At 44.7% G+C, this 22,355-nt stretch overlaps 1 protein-coding gene across 1 annotated transcript in view; it reads left to right on the top strand.

Moving 5' to 3' along the window:
* Positions 1-22,355, top strand: part of NEURL1 (neuralized E3 ubiquitin protein ligase 1) — a 185,395-nt gene that overhangs the window by 154,515 nt on the left and 8,525 nt on the right. Inside the window, exon 4 of the mRNA XM_009638092.2 lies at positions 13,041-13,721. Coding sequence (XP_009636387.1) covers positions 13,041-13,721 — 681 coding nt within the window. The remainder of the gene's footprint in view (positions 1-13,040; positions 13,722-22,355) is intronic.

Raw genomic sequence — 22,355 nt, 5'->3', positions numbered from 1 at the left:
AGGAATGGTGGGACTGTACTGAGCAGAGTGGAGAGAGGCACGGTTTTCTCTGATAACCAGGCCCCAGACATACCTGGGATCGATCCCAGATTCCTTAGGCTGAGTCGAGGCATCCCTGGTGCTGGTGATGCCATTTCAGTTGATGTAAGACCAGCAGTGTTTATTATTATGTAGGAAGGGTTTGGTAGTTCAGCCTATGTGCAGGAAGGTTCGCAATAACTTTGTCACCAAATATTGCTTTAAACTTCGATGCTGCAGGAGGCAGAAGCTGAAGAGAAATGAGTCTACTAATGGGATGAGAAATCCTTGAGTTTGGGTGAGCCACCCCTATATTGGTTACCATCTCTTTAGTCCATATAGATCTCGGCAAGAGAGATATCACCTTATAATGTTGCTGTATTGGCTCTTTTGGTTGCTGATTATTCCCAGTTCAGCCTAATCTCGAAAATGAAGCTTGTTGATGACATTCTGGAGCTAAACTTTATTGTTTACAAACCATCAAAAAGTAGAGGGTTGATTAGCTGTTTCCCAAACCAGAGAAGTACGGCATCGCGGGCTAACAGAAATAGAGGGTAACAGTAATCTAATGGATTGAAACCGGGCAAGTGACTGAATGAACACTGGTACCCATTCCTAGCCAGACTGGTGCAAACCCAATACATTACAAACAGGTAAGGAAGAGGCTTAGAGCGTGTGTCAGTCAGAGAGAGCGGCCTCTGGCATGGCTGGAATGTTAAATCCTAGCGAAAATGCATGGATGGTACAACAAGGTGTCATGTGGCGAAAGGAAGCTGCTGAGAAGCGGCAGGCATCTGTCACAGGAGTTAATGGGGGGTCAAAGAAGAAAAGGAAAATCACCCTGCAGAAAGGGAAGAGAGCCAAAAAACTCATTGCAGTTTTAGGTGCTTGTGTCTCACCCACCTCCCGACTCTTCCCTGAAAGGTCTCTGGGACCAGTAACAGCACAAACCAGTTGCAAAGTCAGGTGTCTCTCCAGTGCCGTGCTTGTAGCTGGCGCTTCAGCGGTGCAGTGGTTTTGCTGGGGAAGCTGTGAGAAGGTCACAGGAGGGCTTTTCCCTCCAGGTCCGTGCCTGGCTCCTGTCAGACAGTCCAGCTTTGTCCACCACACGGGTGGGGTCTCAGGTTTAGGATCCAGTTTTCCTGAAAGACCATCCTCCACTTCATCCCCAGGATCCCAGCAGGACTGAGCTTGTTCATGCTTAGAGCGTCAGGCGGGGAAGGGAGAAAGAAGAGGAGGAAGAGGAAGAAGAGCAGTGCTGTTGGAAGATGGGATGCGGGGAGAGCAGGGTCCTTGGGGAACCGAAGCTGGGGGTCCCCTTCCTCGGGAGCCCGAGGAAGGTTTGGCTACTGGGGCTGCAGCTGCATTTAGCATCTGGCTAAATTTAGCATCTGCTGGACCTTGTTCTCCATGTGAATCCCGTGGCTTCAGCAAGGTTACACTGCTTGGACTGGCAGCCAAACTGTGGCCCTCTGGCTGATTCTTGTTTATACTTTCAATTTGCAGCTTCAGAAAAGCCTCCTGTCTTTCTGTCTAAACCTTCTGAGGCCACATCCTATGATCTGTGCCTTTAAATTAGCTTTACTGATAGCCAAGGTGTTGAAGCTTTCCCTGGGGTAAGCGAGAGTGGAATTTGTCTTTTTGCTTGTTAAGGCGCTAGCTGAGGCTCTGGTAACAAGGCTCAGCTCTTTAGTTCCTTTGGTTCAGGGTATCAATTCATAAAGAAATCACAAGCATAAGAGGCATTTTCCATGACAGATACATGAAGAATTTATTGAAGATGGGAACTTTTCAATTGGCAGAAGTGGGCATTGACTCTCTCTTTGATTCCACCCCTAATTTTGTCCTGCTGTGACAGCTGGAATGACTTACTTAACGGTACTGATTCAGGTAATCTCCTTTTTCTGTTCACTCCACTAGCAGGATGCAATGGGACAGCAATGGAGTTTGGCATAAAAACGTCTTTTTTTCTAATGTGGAATGTATTTTTTAAACCTTACCCTGTGCCTCTGATTTGGGACTACTGATATGCTCATGTGTACGTCCCGTTGCCTTCAGTGGGATATAAATACTTGTTTAGGTGAAGTGGATGTTTAAGTGCTGTCATGAAATGGAACAGACCTAAACAGGCGCTGAACTTTTCTGAATCGGTGCAAGCTGGAGTAATTGTGCTGTTTTAAAACAAGCTCATCAAACAAAGCCTTGATTTACTGTTTCTGTGCATAACTGGGAGGGTGCATCTTGCAGACCATACCGGCTCTGGAATAGGACTGGGCTAGATGGGGTATAATGGCTGCATTGCCATTTTGTACATGTGGAAAATAAGTCAGAAAATTTTTGAGAGCTGCTTCATGCTAGATTCTGGGGTAGAAATTCTCCAAGAAAAAGATATTAGGAATTAAAACAAAGAAAATATTCTGGACAAATAGCATTATGTGCATTCTCTCAGAAATACGGTTGCTGGATCTTTAGGTGATGAACCAGCTTGGAGGAGGAGAAATGATCTGTAAATTTCATTAGTCATGGATGAAAAATTGAAACACTTTTGGCAAACTCTAGCTGTTTTCTTTCACTATTTTCAAAGTGATATGTTTCAGTTTTGAGTCTTGAAATAACATTTTAATCTCGAAAATGGCAACAGTGATTTCCAAATAAATCAGCTGGAGAAGCTCTCAGTCCAGTTTTCGTTTGCTCTTATTAAAAGGAAGTAAGGTAAACTGAGCACTTTGACTCAGGTTAGCTCGAAATACTCTATCTTTCCAATTTATTTTATTTTTTCCTCAGGCGGTTGACCAAAACATTACCTGTTATCACTGCCCTTCACAGATTGCGTCTTCTCTAGAGAATGTTGTGCTCTTAGCTCTGGTTAGTGAGGTAGCTGTGGAGCAGCAAAATCCTTGTGATGTCCGGGCAATTTATCATTTTGCAGTGCCTTTGGGCAGCCCTGTCAGACCAAACAGGACTGCAGTGAGCCCAGGGAGGTGATCGCCAGCAGCGTTTTCCTAAGGAAAATGGAGAAGACCCAATGGCGTTAATTCAGGTCAATATGGAATGGTGCTGGGTAAGATGCTGGACCTTGGGGAGACCCTGGCAGGGACGAGGTGGTTGTTGATGTGTTGGATTCTCCCTGAGCAGCTGGCTGTAAAACTTTCAGTGATGGCAGGAGCCTTCCACTGGGAAACGTGGGGAGAAGTTGGAGAAGGAGTCATCATCTCCATGCCTGCATAAAGACACAGGGGCAAATGAAAGCAAGTGGAAAGGGATAAATTCAGGATACATAAATACCATGGGAGGGAGGGTGACGGATGGGAAGGAGGAAGAAAGTACTTGTTTTGAGGAAAATTGCTGTCAGATGATTCAGGGGATGAAGAAATGTGTCTGATGTAGCTGGGGTATAGTCTGTGAGTGCTGAGATGCTATGGAAACATTCTCACCGTAATGTAAGGAGGGTTGGAAATAGAGTTGTTGCGAGCCCACAGCAATCTGCAGCACAGTGCAGGAAGGTGAAGTTGTGGGGTTAGCACCGCGTACAGTGGTGAACTACGGTCTTACCTGAATAGGTGAGATAAGAGGGTTGAAATTTCTAGGAGGAAAGGAGGGTAAAAGTGACTATAGTGCCAGGAGTAAGCAATAGAGCCACTGGATATGAGAAGAGGGCTCTATGAAGTTATTGGACAACAAGGAATTGCAATTATTGCTTTAATTTCCCATGAAGAAATAAGAAAAAAAAAAAGAACTTTTCTACAGAGGAATTTACATCTTAAAGATCAGGAAGCATCAGATAAAGTGACAACTGACAGTCTCCAGGGAGAATTAGGTCTTGGCACAGGTAATTCAAATGAGTAATAAAAGACTTGCCAGCTGTAGAAAGAAGAAATGGAAAGAAAAGGTGGGGCAGTCTACAAAGAGAGGCAGGACTGAGATTAAAATAATGTAGGCATGGTCCTAAAAGTGATGATCATTTTGCTGTGGTTTTCAAGTGGGATAATAACAGCTGAACATGGAGTCTAGCAGGCCTGGGACAACGGAGGTGGAAATCATTGCATCGGGGTGGGAGCAAAATTCAGAGACTTCATGTGTGTGAGTGGGAGATAGATTAAGGCATGAATAACGGGGATTAGGTGGCCTCCACAAATCCCAAAGCACTTGATTTCTGCTCAAACCACATTCCTCTGACTGTGCGGGGAGTTAGAAAACATCAAATGGAAAAGCCATGCACAGAATAAAGGGAATCAGACATGGAGGTGCCGCCATCCAGAGGTGGCCATGGCAGTGGTTAAGGACATCTTCAACCTGAAGGACATCCGTCAGTCTTCAGGACCTCTGGCTGGGGAGGATGAGTTTACCCCGAATGAAAAGCGTTCCTGAATGAAAACCAAACCGTGGTGTTTGCAACACAGATGTTGCCAGCACCCTGCAGACTCTCTGAGCATCAGCTTTTGTGGAAAAGAAAACAAATCCACAACTGTAGCATGCATATGGAAGTTTGTTCTTCATAATCTACTGTCAGGCTCTTTCAAAACATTCATATTTGCTAAGGAAAACAGTAATTTAATTTAATTTTATAAGGCTAGTTATGCTTCTTGTGCCATTTTATATGTTAAAATCCATTTGACATGCTTACAGATGTTACTCAGAATTGTATGAATGTTTGTTATGAACCAGACTGGTTCAGAGCATAACTTTATTATATAGCGTATGTCCCAAAAATACAATTTATCAGTCAGTACTCAACCTTTGTATGTTCAACTATAGTCTTATTCATGTATGAAATCGCACGCTTTCATTCCTTAGATTTTACTGAAGAAGGCGCAGATGATCAATTCAGTTACTAAGCTGGCCTGGAAACCACAGTTGTTCACTCTGGCTTAAAACCAGCTGCAATTCCTTAAAGCTCAGGGGTTTGTATTTTTTCTTTCTGAGTATTTCAACTTGGAGGCTGGCAGTACATGAGCTCACATTCTTTTAGAATATGGGGGGGGTTTGTTTGTTTCTGATTCGTTTTGCTGTGATATTTTGTCCGTACTATTGGCACAGCACTGACAATCCACAACAAGAAATCTGTGATAATCCCAGTAATCTGAGGGAGGATATTTATATCCTTAGAAAAGTATTCTGAATAGATCCCAAGGGTTTCCTGAGATTCACCTGGCAGGACACCAGCTGCTCTGTGCCAAATGGTACAAAGGCATCATTCCATCAAAGCAGGATTTGGTGCTAAGTGGCCACATGAAGCCACAAGATTTCATAGAATCATAGATTTGCACAATAAATTTATCAAACGCCTAAGTTTTCCTCTTTCATCCCATTTTTAATCACCTCTCCAGAACTGAAGCATGCAAACCAAATAGTTTTAGTGCTCAATCTCTCCCAAAATGCCTGGAAAGAAATGCTGATTTTCATGCTGGCAAAAGCAAACACAAATCAAGGCAAAGTCCCGTGGGATGCTCGTTAAGCGCTGTTGATTTCTACTCATTTCTGTTGAAGTGGGAGATGTTTGTAGCTTTGCAGTTGGTTCCAGTTGGTCTGCCTTCTTTTGTAAGCTAGCTTTAAAATTCTGGTGACAATTTTTAGTGTAGACATGAATGATTTCTCCCACAGACAAACTCCAGCCTTGGGCTCTTTGTAACCCTTGGCTTGGACTTTGACTGCTGCCCCTTGGTTATAGCAGAAATTCTCTCAAATGCTTTCAGCAATATTGGAAGAACATCTGAGTATTTTGCCAGAAAGCTGATTTGGACTGTGTTGGTCACAGGCAAACGAATGCACTCCGTTGATTTAAATACCTGCCAATCCTGCAATGAAAATGGCTCTGATGAAATATCAGCTTGGCTTCCAGATGGCAAATGAGCAAGAAGCCAAAAGTTGCATGTAGCCATTAACTCCCACTGTCACCACATGAATGTCCATGAAATGTATGTTTGCCATCCACTGACCGTGTGGTGATACCAAGCCGGTGTGATGGTGAAGGAGAAATTAATCAACAGTGGTTTCCATACTGACTGTTGGGATCCCATAATGGATGAGGAGACCCAAGTAGGTTGAGTTTTGAGGTGAGAGGAGCGACCTGCAGATGGAAGCAAAGGAGCAGGAGGCAGAGAATAAGGCGTTGAATGGAGTTAGGAAATGAGAGGGTCCACCATGGAAAACAGGGTGGTTTTGTCGTGCATTGGCCTAAACCCCAAGAGGTTTCACTTAACAGTTCTGCCAGAAGAGTCATCTATCCTTTGGACAGCTTGCTCCATCCTACGGTTTCCAGTCTATAAAATAAGAACATTAATTCTTCCTGCCTCCCACACACCATTTATATATCCTTTCTGTTTATGTGGTGAGGAGCGTCTTCTGCTGCAGGGCCCAGCAGCTGAGTCTGGATCTCAGATGCTGTTTGCCCCTGAGCAGATTTTACCATCTCTTAAAGAGCAGTCTGGGCATCTTACATATATAGCTGGTACAAGTGGAATTGTCTGTTGGCTGTAGTTTTGCATATATTCCTATAAGCGTGTGCAAAAAGAGAGCCTGAGCAGCGAGAGCAGAAGGAAGCAGCTTGATTTGAAATGGGTTATTTATACTGTCAGTGAAGTAGAGGCATGCACATATGCAGGTATTGTATAAGTAGGTATTTACTTAGCTGATGTCCTTGATTTGATGTGGGTGTTTTGAAGGAGAAGGAAGGGTTGGTCTGAGGCAGTAACTCAGGCAGTTTGATTTCTTGGTTGTTCATAAAGGGAAATGTACTTCGCAAAAGTGAATTCCTAAGTATATGGCAAAGGAGGTTTTTAGTCTGAATCATTCCTTTGAGGGATTTTAAACATTTGCCTCCCACATGCTACAATAATGCTCTGAAAGTGGCTTCGTTGGATGATCTGAGAAGCTGCGTTCTGGCGCCTGATGGTTTATGAGAAATAAACACAATGGAGTGGTCTGGGATCGCATAAATTCAGGCTATAACAGCAAGAAGCAGGGAGGGGAGAGGGGACACCTGTGTGCAGCATCAGAGCAGGAGCAGCCACCCGGGAGCGTGAGTCTCTGCAGCGTTACGCTGAGCGCGGCAGAGCCCAGCCTCCTCTCCAGACCTCACATGGAGAGTACAAGTTTGCCTAAAACCAAATAGTTTTATGAATGTCTACTCAGACACATCGCCAGCAGGCGAGAGCACTTTGGACACGCTCTGTGAGTGAAGCTTTGCCTCTTAATGACTGTGAGCATGGCCTCGGCTTTCTTCACTTCTCAATTTTTCTCTTGTGTTTAAGTAAGGGTAGTTTTCACCCTCCTGTTTGCTTAGCTCCTCCTGGTACAACAAAACAGTCAAGATATGCATGGCGAGAGAGCCTAGAGAAGAGCATCCCACGGTGGTGAGGACATCTTTAACACCATGCAGACTGCATGAAGATCTGCTTCCAGTCGCCCTTTAATTTGGGTGGATTTTGGACCCAGGGCCACGCAGTGGTCCTTCTCTTCCCAGGCCCAGTCACAGCTGCTCCTCTTCTTTCCAGTGGAGGTGATGCTATGGACTGGGTGCCATATACACATCGGGCAAGCAGGTAACCAGAGGGGTCTGGGAACAGGTATTGCTCCTTGCCCCCAGTCACAGTGATCTTCTTCCTTATTTTAGGAGGGATAAATGAGAATCTAAGTTGTTTTCCATTTTAATGAATTTTCAGTCTTTGGTCACCTTAAAGCACATAATAAACGGAGCTATAAACAGCGCATAGAAATTGTCCTGGCTGCTTTGCGGTGAAGCATGGCAGTTCCCCAGCTGCGTACATCAGCTCCGTAGGGCTGAGTCAGCAAGGGAGCAAAGATTGCCACGGCACGACATGGGTAGGGTTCGCAAGGCAGGCAGCTGAGCTGGGATTAATACCTGCACTCTCGTGATGGGGAGTGCGAGGCTGTGAGTGACAGAAGGGTTCCAGAAGCACAGCTTTATTTCTTGTCTTATGACTGGTTGCTTTTCCCCAATTGCCTCTGAGCACAAGGCTATTTTATGGCGTGGTACATCTGCCTCATATTTCAAACACGTCTCCCTGCAATGTCAAAGTCTTGCCAAATAGGCTGTGAGCTGCCCGAGTCTGCTGTAGGCCATGGAGGTGCAAGGTTCTCGGTGTTGGCAGCCCAGCTGTCCTCCCCATGTAACCCCTTGCAAAAGGTGCTGCGGATGGTGGGAAAAGGAGCCTCCATCTGCATTCCTGAGTAGGAATGGAGCCCCTCCAGCGTGGTGGGAATAATACAGTATGCAACCTTTTGCAAGGATGCAATATTGCATCCTTTGCAATATTCTGTGTATATTTACATAGAATATTCTTCTAGGGGCACTGGCTTCAAGATGTCTTTTGGTAGCTTAGCACCTCTGAAGTGGTCACAGAAATTGGTCACAGAAATTATACAATGAGCACCGGTACTCACCAAAAACATTGTTAGCCAGTGAAGTAGGGGATTAAGAGAAGAAAAATGCACTTGTGAAGATGTAAAGCAAAGAACAGAAGGAAGGAAAGAACATGGGGCTGTGCACGGGAAGGGAAGGACCATGCCAGCAAAGTTCTGACCTTACAATTTTTTACTCTTTGCTTAGTAGCCGAAGACAGAAATGTTCTCCAGATGCAAGGAATAACTAGGTTAATCCTTGTTTTCTCAGCATTTCTTTCTCCTGAGAGGGAAGATCATTAGAAATAGGATAGGTTCTTAGGTTATCAGTCTGATTCCCCAAATTTTAAGTTATTTTATGTAGTAATAAATCTCAAGTTTGGTTTATTTATACTAGGTCTTCCATAGCTTATTCTGGAGAGAGGTTGCAGCCTTCATACTCTGAAGAAATATAATTCATGTGAGGCTACAGGATTGCACCAATCTCAGAAAACTCATCGAGAGGAGTAGATCTGTGTCCCTAGAGCCTGCAGTTAAATGCTGGACTCTGCGAGTTTGCAGCGTGTGTGTGTGCATGCGTGCCACGTTTGCTCTGCTTTCTCAGGTCCTGTACAGGTGTGTGAATGCTAGCTGCTCGTGACCTTGGAAAGTCAAGCCTTCAGGCAGTAACAGACAGCGCTGAAAAAAGAAAAAGAGGAAGGAAATAATGATTTGACAATCTGACAGCAACACAGCCCCTTCGGGTTCGTGTGGGGCTGAGATGGTCTTTGCATGCTGGTGATAAGAAATGCGCCTGTGTTTGGATGTACATGTGGCTATACTAAATGTGCACATATGTGTTATCAGTAATGAATATGGGCTATATATCTTACACATGTTTAAAGAAATAGGTGATTTTAAGAAGACAACATTTATCAGTCATTCAAAAAAAAAGGTGGTAGTGAAATATTTCTGGGCTGGATGCAGCGATTACAGCTGTAGCTGGCTGCTCACCAGCTCCTTGTGTAAGGGCTGTTTTAAAGCGTTACTGCAGTTTCACCAGGCCTGCATGAAGCAGGAGACTCTTCCATGCCCTCTGAGCAGGAAAAGGGAGAGCTTTGAAGCCTCCAGTTTGAGGAAGATACTTCAAGTTAGTTTTCTGCGTAAGGCATCAGCTGCTGAGAATCTAAATTTTGCAGATAAACCCCACTAAAGAGGAGGAGAAAACAGAAGATGGCTGAATTGCTCAAGTGTCCTTCAGTTCTACTTCACTACTCCTGTTCACTTTTTTCCTTAAACAAAGCCAGAAAAAGATACAAAAGGATTTATGAGGTTAGGCATCCTTTACAAAAATTCAGTGTCTCAGATTCTCCAGCTGAGGAGCAGAAAATTTGTATTTAGTAGAAATCTTTCCCACTTCGGCTATGTCTGTATTGCTACCAGAAACTTTTAAGTCTCTAAATCCGGCATTGGCATCATAACTGTGCTGATGCTGAGCTCAGCAAAACCTCTCTGGGAAGCAGTCTGGGCAGCCAGCCTGCGTCGAGCTGCTGTGGTCACAGCCAGCTTGCTGGTGGTCCCCCAGCCAGCTGCGTTAAAGCTTGCTCTGGTGACTCCATGAGAGCTGTGGTCTTCACTCACAAGTCCATAGATTCTCATCCAAGGAGGTGTCTTACCAGTTGACTTTTCCCAAAGAAGCACTGCCTTATACACAAAATTTTATAACCTTGAATATTTAATGAGAAGGGATGATTTCTAAGTTCTTCAAGCTGAAGCTGAGCAATCTCCTCAGTAATGGGCCGTTTGGTATTTTACAGTCTCATCACATAAAGTCATTCCGTCTTTTTGATGTGTGCTCCAGGTTCGTCTCAGCAAATATAAATGTGCCTGAACGCTCCTAGATGGAGAGTCCCTCCTTTGTAGGCGTTCGAGGTCAGTTGTAAACGTTCTGCAGGAGTAAGGCTGTGTTACGGGCACTCCAGCATGAACAGCTTGGTCTGTGTTTAAAAAGTGACAACTGAAGCTTTAGTGGGAGAAAACAACTCGTTCCTGGGCATCTTCTGGTGAACGAAACTGCTCGAAGTCACTCATTTGTTTCTCATTTCACTAGAATTGTTCTTGCACAGCCCTTGGCCGTTATCAGTTATTCTGGGTAAATGGCGTTCCACATCTCTTCCAATCTATCTACCACCCCAAAAGATTAATCCCAGTTTTGTTTTACTTTATATTCAATGGGATTTTTTTTTTTCTTTGGCTGGGTATTTTGTGATTTATAAAAACACAGAGCCCTGGAGAAGTCCGGCATCTCTTAGAGACTCGTCTCTCTAAGTTTTCACAAACCCACTTCAGATACCAGTAAACTGCAAGCCCTTCTTCCATGGGTATTTGCAAACATTAATGAACTAAGTCTCACAGTCAATCCCATATGCTTAAGATATCTTATCCCTTATGTGGCTAGGTGTCTGAGCTACTGATGGATTTAAATGAAACAGTTGGACATGTAACCCGGGTTTGCTATCACTGCCATGTGTCTTGTCTGCAGAACTCCATCTCTCTTAACCTCTTTTCAGATGGAAAAAGATATTTTGTCCAGCAGCCAAAGGGAAATGCAAGCATCCTGGTGGAAAACAAGCTGTTTCAAAACCCTGGCTGCAAGCTACCCACACATCACAGTTGTCAGCCAGGCTGCACATGCATGGTTACAGGGAATAAAATAGAGGGGACCTTCTGTTCCTATTCAGAAAGGTCTCTACCCATTCACCTACACCAAGGGATTGTCGTTGGCTGCCAATATTAATTTGTTCTCCTGTGTGGGTTTCCAGCCAAAGGAGGGTAAAATAAGTCTAATTCTGTCCAGCAGGAGCACTTGCAATGCAAATACTGGCCCATATATTACAAAGCATTAATGCGACCCACTTCTAAATTACTTGGGGTAATTTCTGATTTTATTTATTCCTCCTTTTCTTTAATTAACTTCTGGGAAGAGAAGCTGAAATATCAGTACAGGGAAAATCAAATACGAGGAACAAAGCCCATTTTTATTTTGAGACTCTGCTTCCCTTGTAATAGCAGCTTATCTAAAGAGAGGCCTGGAATAATCCAGTTTAAGCAAAGCAAAGAGCTCAACTGAAGCCAAACTGTGTGTGGGTGTGCTCCTGTCAGGGCTCCCAGAGAGCAGGGCAGGAAAGGCTGTTAGTCAGACCTCAGATATTACAGGAGATGTTGGTTATTCAGTAGCTGGCATTTTTCCTTGGCACACCAGTACAGAGCCACTTCTCTGGTATACTGGGAGAGGATGCATCCCATTGGGAATATCCTCAGGTAACCTGAGGAGTGCCTGCCCTTTTGTTGTTGTAAAAGAAAAGCCCAAGGCTACATGGCTGGAAGAGGTGCCCACCACAAGGGCCTAGCGGGTGGGTTAGGAATGGGTCTCTGCTCCTCTGCCTCTTCTTGCCGTTCCGCCTCATGCCGCGTTTGCGGCAGGTCCCAGGCTGGGGTCTGGCAGTGTTGCTTTGTGCCATCTGCGGGGGACTGCGTTGTATGGGGTGGTCCCACCTCACGTCGTTTGGACCCAGACTTGAAGTCAAAACCGTCTTCAGGCATAGCTCCTGCAGAGGAACAGTCAGACTGGGTTACAGCATATTGCAGTGTTTGCAGACAACTACCCACATGCTCCATTTTCTCACAGCAAAGAGTCTCTTGATGCTATGGGCTTCTCAGAGTTCAGAAAGTCAAGCAGAAGTATAAAACTTTGCATTATCTCAGCTTACTTTTAATCCGTTTAAATAATGTTTTTTCCTCAGTATATTGCTCTTTAAAGTTTCTATGGCAACAGCGTAGTTAAGGCTATGTTAAACAGAAGTAATTTAGGCATTAAAGGCAGGGGATTATGTTCCTTAGAAAAAGAATCAAATAAATTGATGATTAGCTCTTGAAACAGCAGGTGAGACTAACCAAGAGGATAAGGTGCAATTTTGTTCCCACTGGTGGGTTTGAATGTGTAAGCATCATCTTTCTTTGTCACGTATCCGTGGATTTGATTTTTAATTATTTGGCTTGGAGATAAAAAATGATTATATGTTATTTATAGAAAACTGCATATTCCCAAGTTCTGTACTGTGAAATCCATATCTGTACTGGTTTGCAGCGAGCACCAGAACACCAACAATTAATTATATTCAGGAATATTAATTAAATTCCGTATGATGATAAATAAATTAAAACTGAACATAGTATTGTTTTAAAACAAAAAAAATGTGCAGTTAGATATTTCTTTCCTAGATCTATGAGAATTGCTGTAGACAATATAGAGAGGGCATGAAAACTTGGAGCCTGTATAGATATTGATTGGTTTGTTCAGGTTGCATTTCAGATATTTACCCTCTGCTTCCCCTCCCCAAGGAGATCCTCCCCCTGGTAAATTCTTTCCATTGATTTTGAGTCTGCCTGCTCAGAAGCTGAGAATGGTGATGCTGGTGGGGAGAGTACAAGAACAGCAGTTGATTGCAAATACATTTTATGATACACTGCTTCCGTATTTTAAAGGGGAAAATTTATTAATGGCAGCAGGTCTCTGATTTTCCCTTTTAAACTTATCCATCAAGCCAATAGTGATTTGCAAACTCCTGGACGTTTTCATTTTCTCTGAAGTGACCCCTTTTTTGCTTTCTCTCTCCCCGCAGACAGTGAAATCATTCCTCCCGACTGCCTGCGGCCCCGCTCCTTCACTGCCATCCGCCGGCCCTCGCTGCGGCGGGAGACGGAGGACACACGCCTCTCGGTCAGCCTGTGCGACCTCAACCTGCAGGAGGAGACCTTCCACGTGATGGCCACCACGTGTCCCATCCCGCAGAACTCCCTCAACTCCCAGCACTCCCACCTCCTCCCCTCCCAACTGGAGAGCGACCTCCGCTTCCACCATCTCCGGGGACCCCATGTCAAAATCCTTGATGACCAAACTGTGGCCCGTCTGGAGCATGCCCGGGAGGAGAGGACTTTGGTTTTCACCAGCAGACCCCTTCGGATCAACGAAACCATTTTTGTCAAAATCAACAAGTCCAACGCTGTGCGCACAGGGACGCTGTCCTATGGGGTGACGTCCTGCGACCCCAGCACCTTGCGCCCCAGCGACCTCCCCTATAACCCCGAGTCCTTGGTCGACCGAAAGGAGTTCTGGGCCATCTGCCGAGTTGTGGTACCCCTCCAGAGCGGAGACATCTTGGGATTTATGGTGAATTCGGATGGTGAGCTGCACCTGAGTCACAATGGTGCCGGCACTGGCATGCAGGTCTGCGTGGACTGTTCCCAGCCCCTCTGGATGTTCTTCGTTTTACACGGTGCAGTCACGCAAATTCGATTGTTGGGTATGTCAGAGCCCTTTTCTCAAACCTCACACACAGAACAGCAAGGTGGGATGAATGGCTCCCTCTCTGTCCTAGGATCAAAATTTTGGTTTTATAAAAGGAAAAAAAACCTACAAAGGTACATATGTAGTATGTGGATATGAGTTACAAGAACTACCTCTTTGCACTTCTCTAGCATCCTTCACTTGATGGTCTCAAAGCTCTTTTCAGGTAATGAATTAAGCCCCAGAGACCTCCATTTAAAGTACAGATGAACACCATTGAACATCATTGAGAAGTGAGGTCCTTTGGGCTGGGCTAATGTAAGGCATAGCCAGCAGGAAAAACGAGATCCAATTCCATTTTCTGTGTGCTAGCTATCTGGCATGACTGATTCCCCGAAAGAGCGGTCCCTTAACTTTCCCCAGGCTCATACATGAGAGGCAGGCTAGCAAGCAGGGAGGAAGCCCTTTGCCTCATGAGCCCGGCAGTGCACAGAGCATGGCACTGACCAGCTCAACAGGAGAGGGGTTACCTTGTCCTCCAGCCTTATTTAAGGTGATGTAGCTAATACAGGTTGATGGACCTCTGAAGAGCTGGCCTCTTTCTCTTGACTTTTTGCTCTGTCAAATGAAGTACTTCATTTAAATGCTGGAAGTCATGTTTTGGAGGTGTGGAGGGAAAAGCCTTGAAATAGCATTTACTCAGGATCAAATTGATTATTTTTGTGTGTGTGTGTGTATTGGACACAAGTGTAGGATGTGTTTGGCCATGAATTTGGACAATATCACGATTCTTCTGGTGTCAGTGTTAGAAAGTAAATGATGGATTCTGAGAGCATGTTGTAATTCCTGGTACTCTTGTAACTGGAGATTATTTTAAAATGTTCCTTTCTTATTTATACTGTTATATTCATATAACTTTAGATATATTCCTTTTTCTTTCAAATCCAAATCGTCACCAGGTAAAAAAGCTGGCTGGATGGCTGGGCCCAAAGAGTTGTGGTGAATGGAGCTAAATCCAGTCGTTGGCTGGTCACAAGTGGTGCCCCCCAGGGATCAGTGTTGGGGCCAGTTCTGTTTAATATTTTTATCAATGATCTGGATGAGGGGATCAAGTGCACCCTCCGTAAGTTTGTAGACGACACCAAGTTGGACAGGAGTGTTGATCTGTTTGAGGGTAGAAAGGCTCTGCAGAGGGATCTGGACAGGCTGGATCGATTGGGCCGAGGCCAATTGTATGAGGTTCAACAAGGCCAAGTGCCGGGTCCTGCACTTGAGTCACAACAACCCCATGCAGCGCTACAGGCTTGGGGAAGAGTGGCTGGAAAGCTGCTTGGCAGAGAGGGATCTGGGGGTACTGGCCAACAGCTGACTGAATATGAGCCAGCAGTGTGCCCAGGTGGCCAAGGCAGCCAACAGCATCCTGGCTTGTATAAGGAATAGTGTGGCCAGCAAGACTAGGGAAGTGATCATGCCCCTGTACTTGGCGTTGGTGAGGCCACACCTCGAATCCTGTGTTCAGTTTTGGCCCCTCACTACAAGAAGGACACTGAGGGGCTGGAGCATATCCAGAGGAGAGCAACAAAGCTGGTGAGGGGTCTGGAGCACAAGTCTTATGAGGAACGGCTGAGGGAACTGGGGTGGTTTAGTCTGGAGAAGAGGAGGCTGAGGGGAGACCTTATCGCCCTCTACAACTGCCTGACAGGAGGGGGTAGCGAGGTGGGGGTCGGCCTCTTCTCCCTGGGAATGGACGATAGGATGAGGGGGAATGGTTTGAAGTTGCACCAGGGTGGGCTTAGGCTAGACATTAGGAAAAACTTCTTCACAGAAAGGGTTGTCAAGTACTGGAACGGGCTGCCCATGGAAGTGGTGGAGTCCCCATCCCTGGAGTTATTTAAAAGATGTGTAGCCGTGATGCTTAGGGACATGGTTTAGTGGTGGCATGGCAGGGTTAGGTTAACGGTTGGACTTGATGATCTTAATGATCTTTTCCAACCTAAATGATTCTATGATTCTATGATTGCATTAAAATGCTCCTCTTATGCAACAGGGAAAAAAAAAAAAAGCCAACCAAAAGCCAAAAAACACTTCCTTTTTTAGGCTTTACAGACAGTCTTTGAAGATAAATTATGGTGAATAAGCACACCTCTGTGCAGGGTCCAGTTCCCCTTAATCACAGTCTGAAGTGCCCTATATAATTTGCTTAAAGTTGACCACAGGCCTATGCTGTGAGTGTTTTGTGGCTGTTAAGGGCTCACAGATGACAAATGTAATACTGCAATTTATTTCCAGGAGTCCAAGACTCAATCCCTGATAATTCAGCCTGATTACATTTGTTGTGTGGACTGTACATAATCCATGGCTAGATCTGCTCTCCACCAACATGTCATTGTGATAATGGTAGGTGAAGTCAAACAGATCCCAGTAAAGTAAGAGATTAAATGCTCCTGAATATATTAGACAAAAAACATCCTTCAGGTCATTGAGCTGCTGGTAAAACTAAGTCATCGTTCAGTGCTTCCTTTCACATGAGATCACCAATTCTGGCAGTTCTTGCACAAAGCGAGTAGTCTGTTTGCAGTAGGTCCTGAAATAGGGGGTAGAGAGGATGTGTCTCACCAGAGGGACGGAATTACGTCCTCATACAGAGTTCAGCAGAACATGGACTTGAACCGCAGGCCTTCTGCATCCTGGGCTCCTGCTAAGCAAATAATTTCCTAGTCCCTGTGTATGTCCTCCCTACCTGCTCACCAGTTCAGCCCAAATTAGTACACTCCCAGGGCATGTTTTAGATAAATCTGTGTTTGGATCCATGAAATGAAATTTGCTGAGTTGGAAAACTTGTCACTACCTATATTTGTGACCGCATAACAGACTTCTCTGGCCTCAGTCACTGGAGGAGAAGCTGAAAATGGGGCATTGTTCTTAACTGAGATGTAAGTGGAAAGAGCCGGACTTTGCTGACCTTGCCTCTCTCAAGGAAAGGGTAGGACGCCTCTGTGTGTACAGCTTTATCCACGCTTCGGCGGCAAGCTGCCATCTCCCTCTTAAAACCTATGGAATTGGAGTTTGCCTATAATCTTTAACAGGTATTAAAATACAAACAGAGCTTTTCAGACCTATTTTTCCAGCATAACAATGCTGGGAGCAGTACAGCCCCAGTATCAGTACAGTCCCAGTACGGTGCAGCTGCCCGGAGAAGAGCACTGACCCTGTCCCAACACTGCACATCTCAGTAATTACATGGATCGGCAATATTCCGACAGAAGGCAAAGAAAATAATGAACTCCCATCTCTAGCTTTTGCAATGTTATTAGGGAGGTGATGTGCACTGTTTGCACTGCAGTGGAACAGATTATGGTGCTTGCCATAATATCTGTCATTATAATATTAGAAAATGTAAGAAGAATATAAAGTGTTCATCTCTAATGACAAGCTCTGTCTTCAGAATGCAAACAAGAGTAATTTTGCGTGATCTATCTTTTGTAGTTTGAGCTTTATATCACAGGAGAAGACATGTTTATAGTCATCTTTTTCTGGTTTTAATGGAAAAAGTGAAGTTCCATATCCTTGAAAGAAATGAGACACAAATACTGCAAGAGGCATAATTGTACCAAACCTATCTTAAATAGCAGATGTCGTTCTATTTCTGGGGGCATACCATTATTAGATTAATCAAAGCAATGTTACGCAGTGGTAAGGGAACTAGAGCCGACTACAAAATGAAATGAAAGTTGCTGGGTTTGCTTCGTCTCCAGCTTTTCTGTTTCGTGTGGAGGATGGATAAGGTTGAGAGCAGCAATACCACTCTTGCACCTAGAGAAGGTTTATTTTTGACTCAGAGAACAAGATGGCTCAGGGTATTGATCACTGGATACTACATGTCATGCGTTGAGATTGGTTATTTGGTCCTGACCCAGAGTGGGACCAAGCTCAGGTCTCTCCTGGCTTGCGGCTTTACCACAGAAGCTGACGTTTGCTGACCGCAGTTACTCCACAGTGTTGGGGGTGCAGCATTTACTTCCTAATCTAAATGTCAGGAGAGACCATGTCTACCCCGGCTGATGGTCCTACAAAACTCTGTAAGAGAGGAGGGCAGCGTGGGGTTGGTTTGATGGTAAAGAATTCTGACTTCTGTTTCCAGCTTGTCTGTCTGGGATCATGTACTGGCAATATATTTGCTCTAGGAGAAATAAAAAAGCGGAAAATAAAGATGAGGTTGGAAACACTATTTTTCTTTATGTCACCCCAGCAAAAGGAAAATAAATGAAACCCAAGCACCTCTACAGCCTATTGAGGGCACAGTCATCTATAGTGGGAGTAGAAGGATGTGAATTTGTGGCAAAGAAAAGGTTAAAAGGCAACTTGACCACATGGAGGGAAGATAAATGAAAGAGGAGGGCACTTTAATGTAGCAGATAATAGCATAAAAAATACCAAGCTGCTGGAAAATGAAGGGGGACAAATTCAAATTAAACATAAGTGAGGGTAATTAACTACAGGAACCAGCTATTGAGGGAGGTGATAGATCTTTTTGTCAGGACTGGAAGCCTTTCTAAATATTTTATATGTAAAGTGCTGGTCTTAATTCAGAAATCCTGTGGGTTATGTGCATAGGACAGCCGAACAGAAACGCAGAACATCAGGCATGTAGAAATGAAACAGTCTTCGCGTATCCTTTAGGAATGTCACTGGTTCAGGCTTGGGTTGGTTTTTTTCAGGCATCATTCCTGTACAGTTGACAAAAACAGCTTATTAAATTTGATTTACTGCTTTCAGCTTTTGCTGGTAATCATTTCAGCTCACACACAGTTTTATTGACAGCTCTGAAAGGTTGAAATGAACCAGTCTGGATACATTGGTCTGGTTTTGGTCTGGTTTTGGGGGTGTAATTAATTTATGAAGTTAAATTGATTGACCCCATAAGGTTTTAAAATGTATGACTCATGTCTGGAGGAGCTATCACAGCAATAAGTTTATATATTTAGTATTTGGGGATCCAAATGGTTGGGGATATTCTTTCCTTTTCTTTTGTCTCAGAGTGAATCACCATCATGTAAAACATCTTCCTTCATCTCCTTTAGTTTGTTTTTTTCTTGGTGCGGTTTCCCTTCTGAATTTCATCCATTCCAGTAATATTGAAGTTTTCTTTTGAGCAATGAAACAACATGTTCCATCAACAGTCATACTAATGAAGCTGAGTTGCCAACTTATCTGCATCCTTTCTATCCATGCACTTCAATAACTCCAGCTCCATCAGCACAGCTGCATGATATTGCAGCTCCCTGGATGTCTCCTAATGCTGGCCAAGAGTCAGCGCTAGGCCTGGAAAAAACCAACCCAAGGGCCAGGATTTGGTGTGGGTAAGTCTGTATTGACATCCACGCTGGGTAAATGCAGAGCGTGTGTGGGCTAAGCTCTTCTGCCTCCTTTACCTCCAGCATTGAGGTGGGGCTCCTACTTAGCTGCCTGTTGCAAGATATTTAGAAAGCAGTTGTTGCCAAGGTTTCCATCCTTCTTTCAGACTTTCTTGAAATTGGTCAGTGGACTCAAAACTGGGGAGGTGAGGAAGGAGGAGCTGGCCAGTTGCTCGTTGACTGTCCCAGGACTCCAGCATCCCATGGCTCTTCCAAAAAAGCTCTCCACTTTGGGTGCAATTGTATCCAGTACTTTGCACTTACAATTAACTGCAGCAGGCATACAAAATATTTAAATGATCGTTGGCATGTACAGTTGTTATACACACTGCCCATGGTGCAGACAATAGGCAGAGTTTGTCGAAAAGTCTCTCACACAGGCAGGGAGCATCCAGGATTTTGGTTCTCCAGCTTGGAATTTATAAGCTTCTCCTGTTTGAGAGAAGCTGGCTAGTTCTTTGCAGTAGTAAGTCACACCCTCCCCATCTCTGATCTCAGATGTGGCCAGTAGGTTACCCATTTGGGAACTTGATCCCTCTCCACCTTGGTTCATTCCAGTGATGTGGAAATTGCTCGGTTAAATGCAGCACAAGAGAAACCTGAGAAATGCATAACACCGTTGCACAGAAATGCATATAAGGGATGTCTTCTTTTGACAAGCGTTCAATTAGAAGTGCCCCAGAGTTTTGTCATCCTTTTTTTTTTTGTTTGTTTTGGAAACATTTCCCACTTGTATGGAAAATGGGCTTGTTTAGCTGATTGGGATCTAACAGGCCTGTGTTGTGTGGCTCTTAACTGCCTGGAGTTCCTGTGCACTGCAGGGTACCTGGTATTTAATGGCGTTAGAGACAAGGGGGGAAGGAAGAGGGTTAATATTCAGTGCCTCTTGGAAAGAAATCCACTTGTATTAATTGATGCCTCTTCATAAGCCCTCCTATCATGCATGGGTTTTATCTTTCATTGCAAGTGAAGTACACATTGCTGATGTTAAGTTGTAAGAGCTGCACAAGAGCATTACAGTGTCTGTAACTTCAGGGCTTCAGTCTAACACTGCACCAGACTCTCCATTCAGGTCCCATTTATGTATTTGTTGTTTTAAAGGAGAATTAGCACGAAGGGAAGCTGTTGTGGTAGAGGGGACAGGTGGCTTAACAACTCGTGCCTTGGAAAACTGCGCAGCTGCAGGGAATTGGATGCAGTCAAACGCCTGTCCCTTGTGGTCAGTGCCGGCAGTGTCAGAGTTAATACCTGCTTGTGGCACCTTTGTACCATCCAGCTGAAGATCTCATCACACACAACACGTAATTCCACACTTGCCTCGGGTAAGGTGGTGAGCAGTTGCCTGTGTACCGAGGTATCAGCCAGCCTCTGGGTAAAGGCTGGGTGAAGCAAGAGGATCTCCTCTAAGCGAAAGCCACAGGGCTTGCAAATGCCTTGTCCTCTGCACGCTCTCCTCCACAAGAGCAGCAGTGATTATCATGACTAGGGTAATAAACTATCCCTGGCTGCGGTGAGGTGCTCATAGTGAGTGATGTATAGATCTCCCTTATCTCATAACGCCTTTGCCTGCCTGCAGTGAATATACAGGATACGGGCTCGTATACCAGCCTCTCTGAATTGCAACTTGTCTGTCAGGACAGATAAAATCCGCCTGTTCTTTGAACTAACACTGGTGTGAGTTAGTTATTCTGGCTCCTGTGAGAGTGACACGGCAGACTAAACTCTTTCTTTTCCTTCTCTGTCAGATGCCTTTTCATCCAGCAGAGTGACCCACAGAAACTCAGAGCAGTGTTGGACAAGAAATGTAAAAAGTATTTGTTTCCTGTATTCATCTGCCGCCCTATTTATACATGACCCTCCTGGAGAAGCACAGCGCTGCGAGGTGCTGCCTTCGCAGCAGTTTGCCTTTTGCTGACAGAGCCACTTTTGCTGTGGTCCCCCAGCTACTCTGAGCCAAATGGACTTTTTGAGATGGCGCTGAAAGCGGTGCTCTTATGAACAGAAGTGGGTTTGGTCAGGGTAATTAATATCTGTGATCTTTTAGAGAGCTTTTTGGCTTGTTTTTCTTAAATGAGACAAAAGCTTCGACTCTAATTTTTTCTGCAGTTCAGCTACTCAATCCAGGCTTCTTTTTTTACCTCTTATTGATCTAAATATTTGTCTGGGTGCTTTGTTGGTCTAGTATTTCTCAGGTTGAGAGATAGAGCCCCATTAGAAGCGCTTTTGCTTCAGTTCCTGTAGATACTCATAGCGTGGTGTCCAGGCCGTCAGGATTTTGCAGGATGAAGCCCTGAGTAGCCGCTGAACTTCACCCATCAGGTCGGGAAAGCTATCTTGTAAGTTTGCTGTGTGCTCTTTGCTTTCAGACAGCACATTGGGCTTGGGCTGTGCCAGCTGCTGGATCAAAAACTTCTGTGGGGTCTGGAGCTTTCATATTTCTCCTGCTTAACTGGTGTGTGCATATGACTGCAGGAGGGTGACAGATGTGCTGGTGCCCTGCTCCCCTTCTGGACGCAGCAGACAGCAATGCTCCACTGAAGCCAAAAAGTACACACTCCTCTCCTGATCCACTTGAAAGTCTGAACTGTTGTTCTCCCTGTGGTTTGGATCTAACTTTTACTTCCCTGAAGAGTGGTTGTTTGACACCAGCTGCAAACACAGGCCTTATGGCATGAAAAATCTGCCAGGCTGCTTTTTGAGCTATTGCTGGACATTTCTTTAGCATAATGCAAAATCTCTGACGTTTTCATGGGCTTGTAAGGAACAAAATGTAATATTGTTCTGTTTGGAACTGTTTTTAAATCCTCCACAAAATACGTGAAGGCAAAATTCCCCATGGATCATCAACTAATGTTGGTCACCTGAGAGGCAGAGATGAGTTGTAGCATAGAGGCTGGGCTCCAAGAGCATGGTTGGCCAAAAACCATTGAGCCCAAGGGGAAGGAAGCACTGGTTTCTGGTCGATGCAGTATTGTTCCCATCACTGTGGGAACACAACAAATGGCTGTGTAAATACACATATTGTATAGCATTCAGAAGTGATGGATATGCTTACATCCTTCCCTGACATTATTGTTGACCTTTAACTACCACGGGCCTGGGCAGCAACAGGTGCTTTGTTCCTTTGTTTTAGCATGAGGGATTCAAAAAGTCCCTGTTGAGCACAAACTGAGCGGCCCTGGGGCACAGAATAGCTCCCCTGCAGCCTTGGCAAGAAAGTGTGATGACGTGCAGGA

The sequence above is a fragment of the Egretta garzetta genome, unplaced genomic scaffold, assembly GCF_000687185.1.
Source record: "Egretta garzetta isolate BGI_Z169 unplaced genomic scaffold, ASM68718v1 scaffold135, whole genome shotgun sequence".
In the NCBI taxonomy this organism is placed as follows: domain Eukaryota; kingdom Metazoa; phylum Chordata; class Aves; order Pelecaniformes; family Ardeidae; genus Egretta; species Egretta garzetta.
Note: the sequence above shows the minus strand (reverse complement) of the source record. Positions and strands in the feature narration are given on the sequence as shown.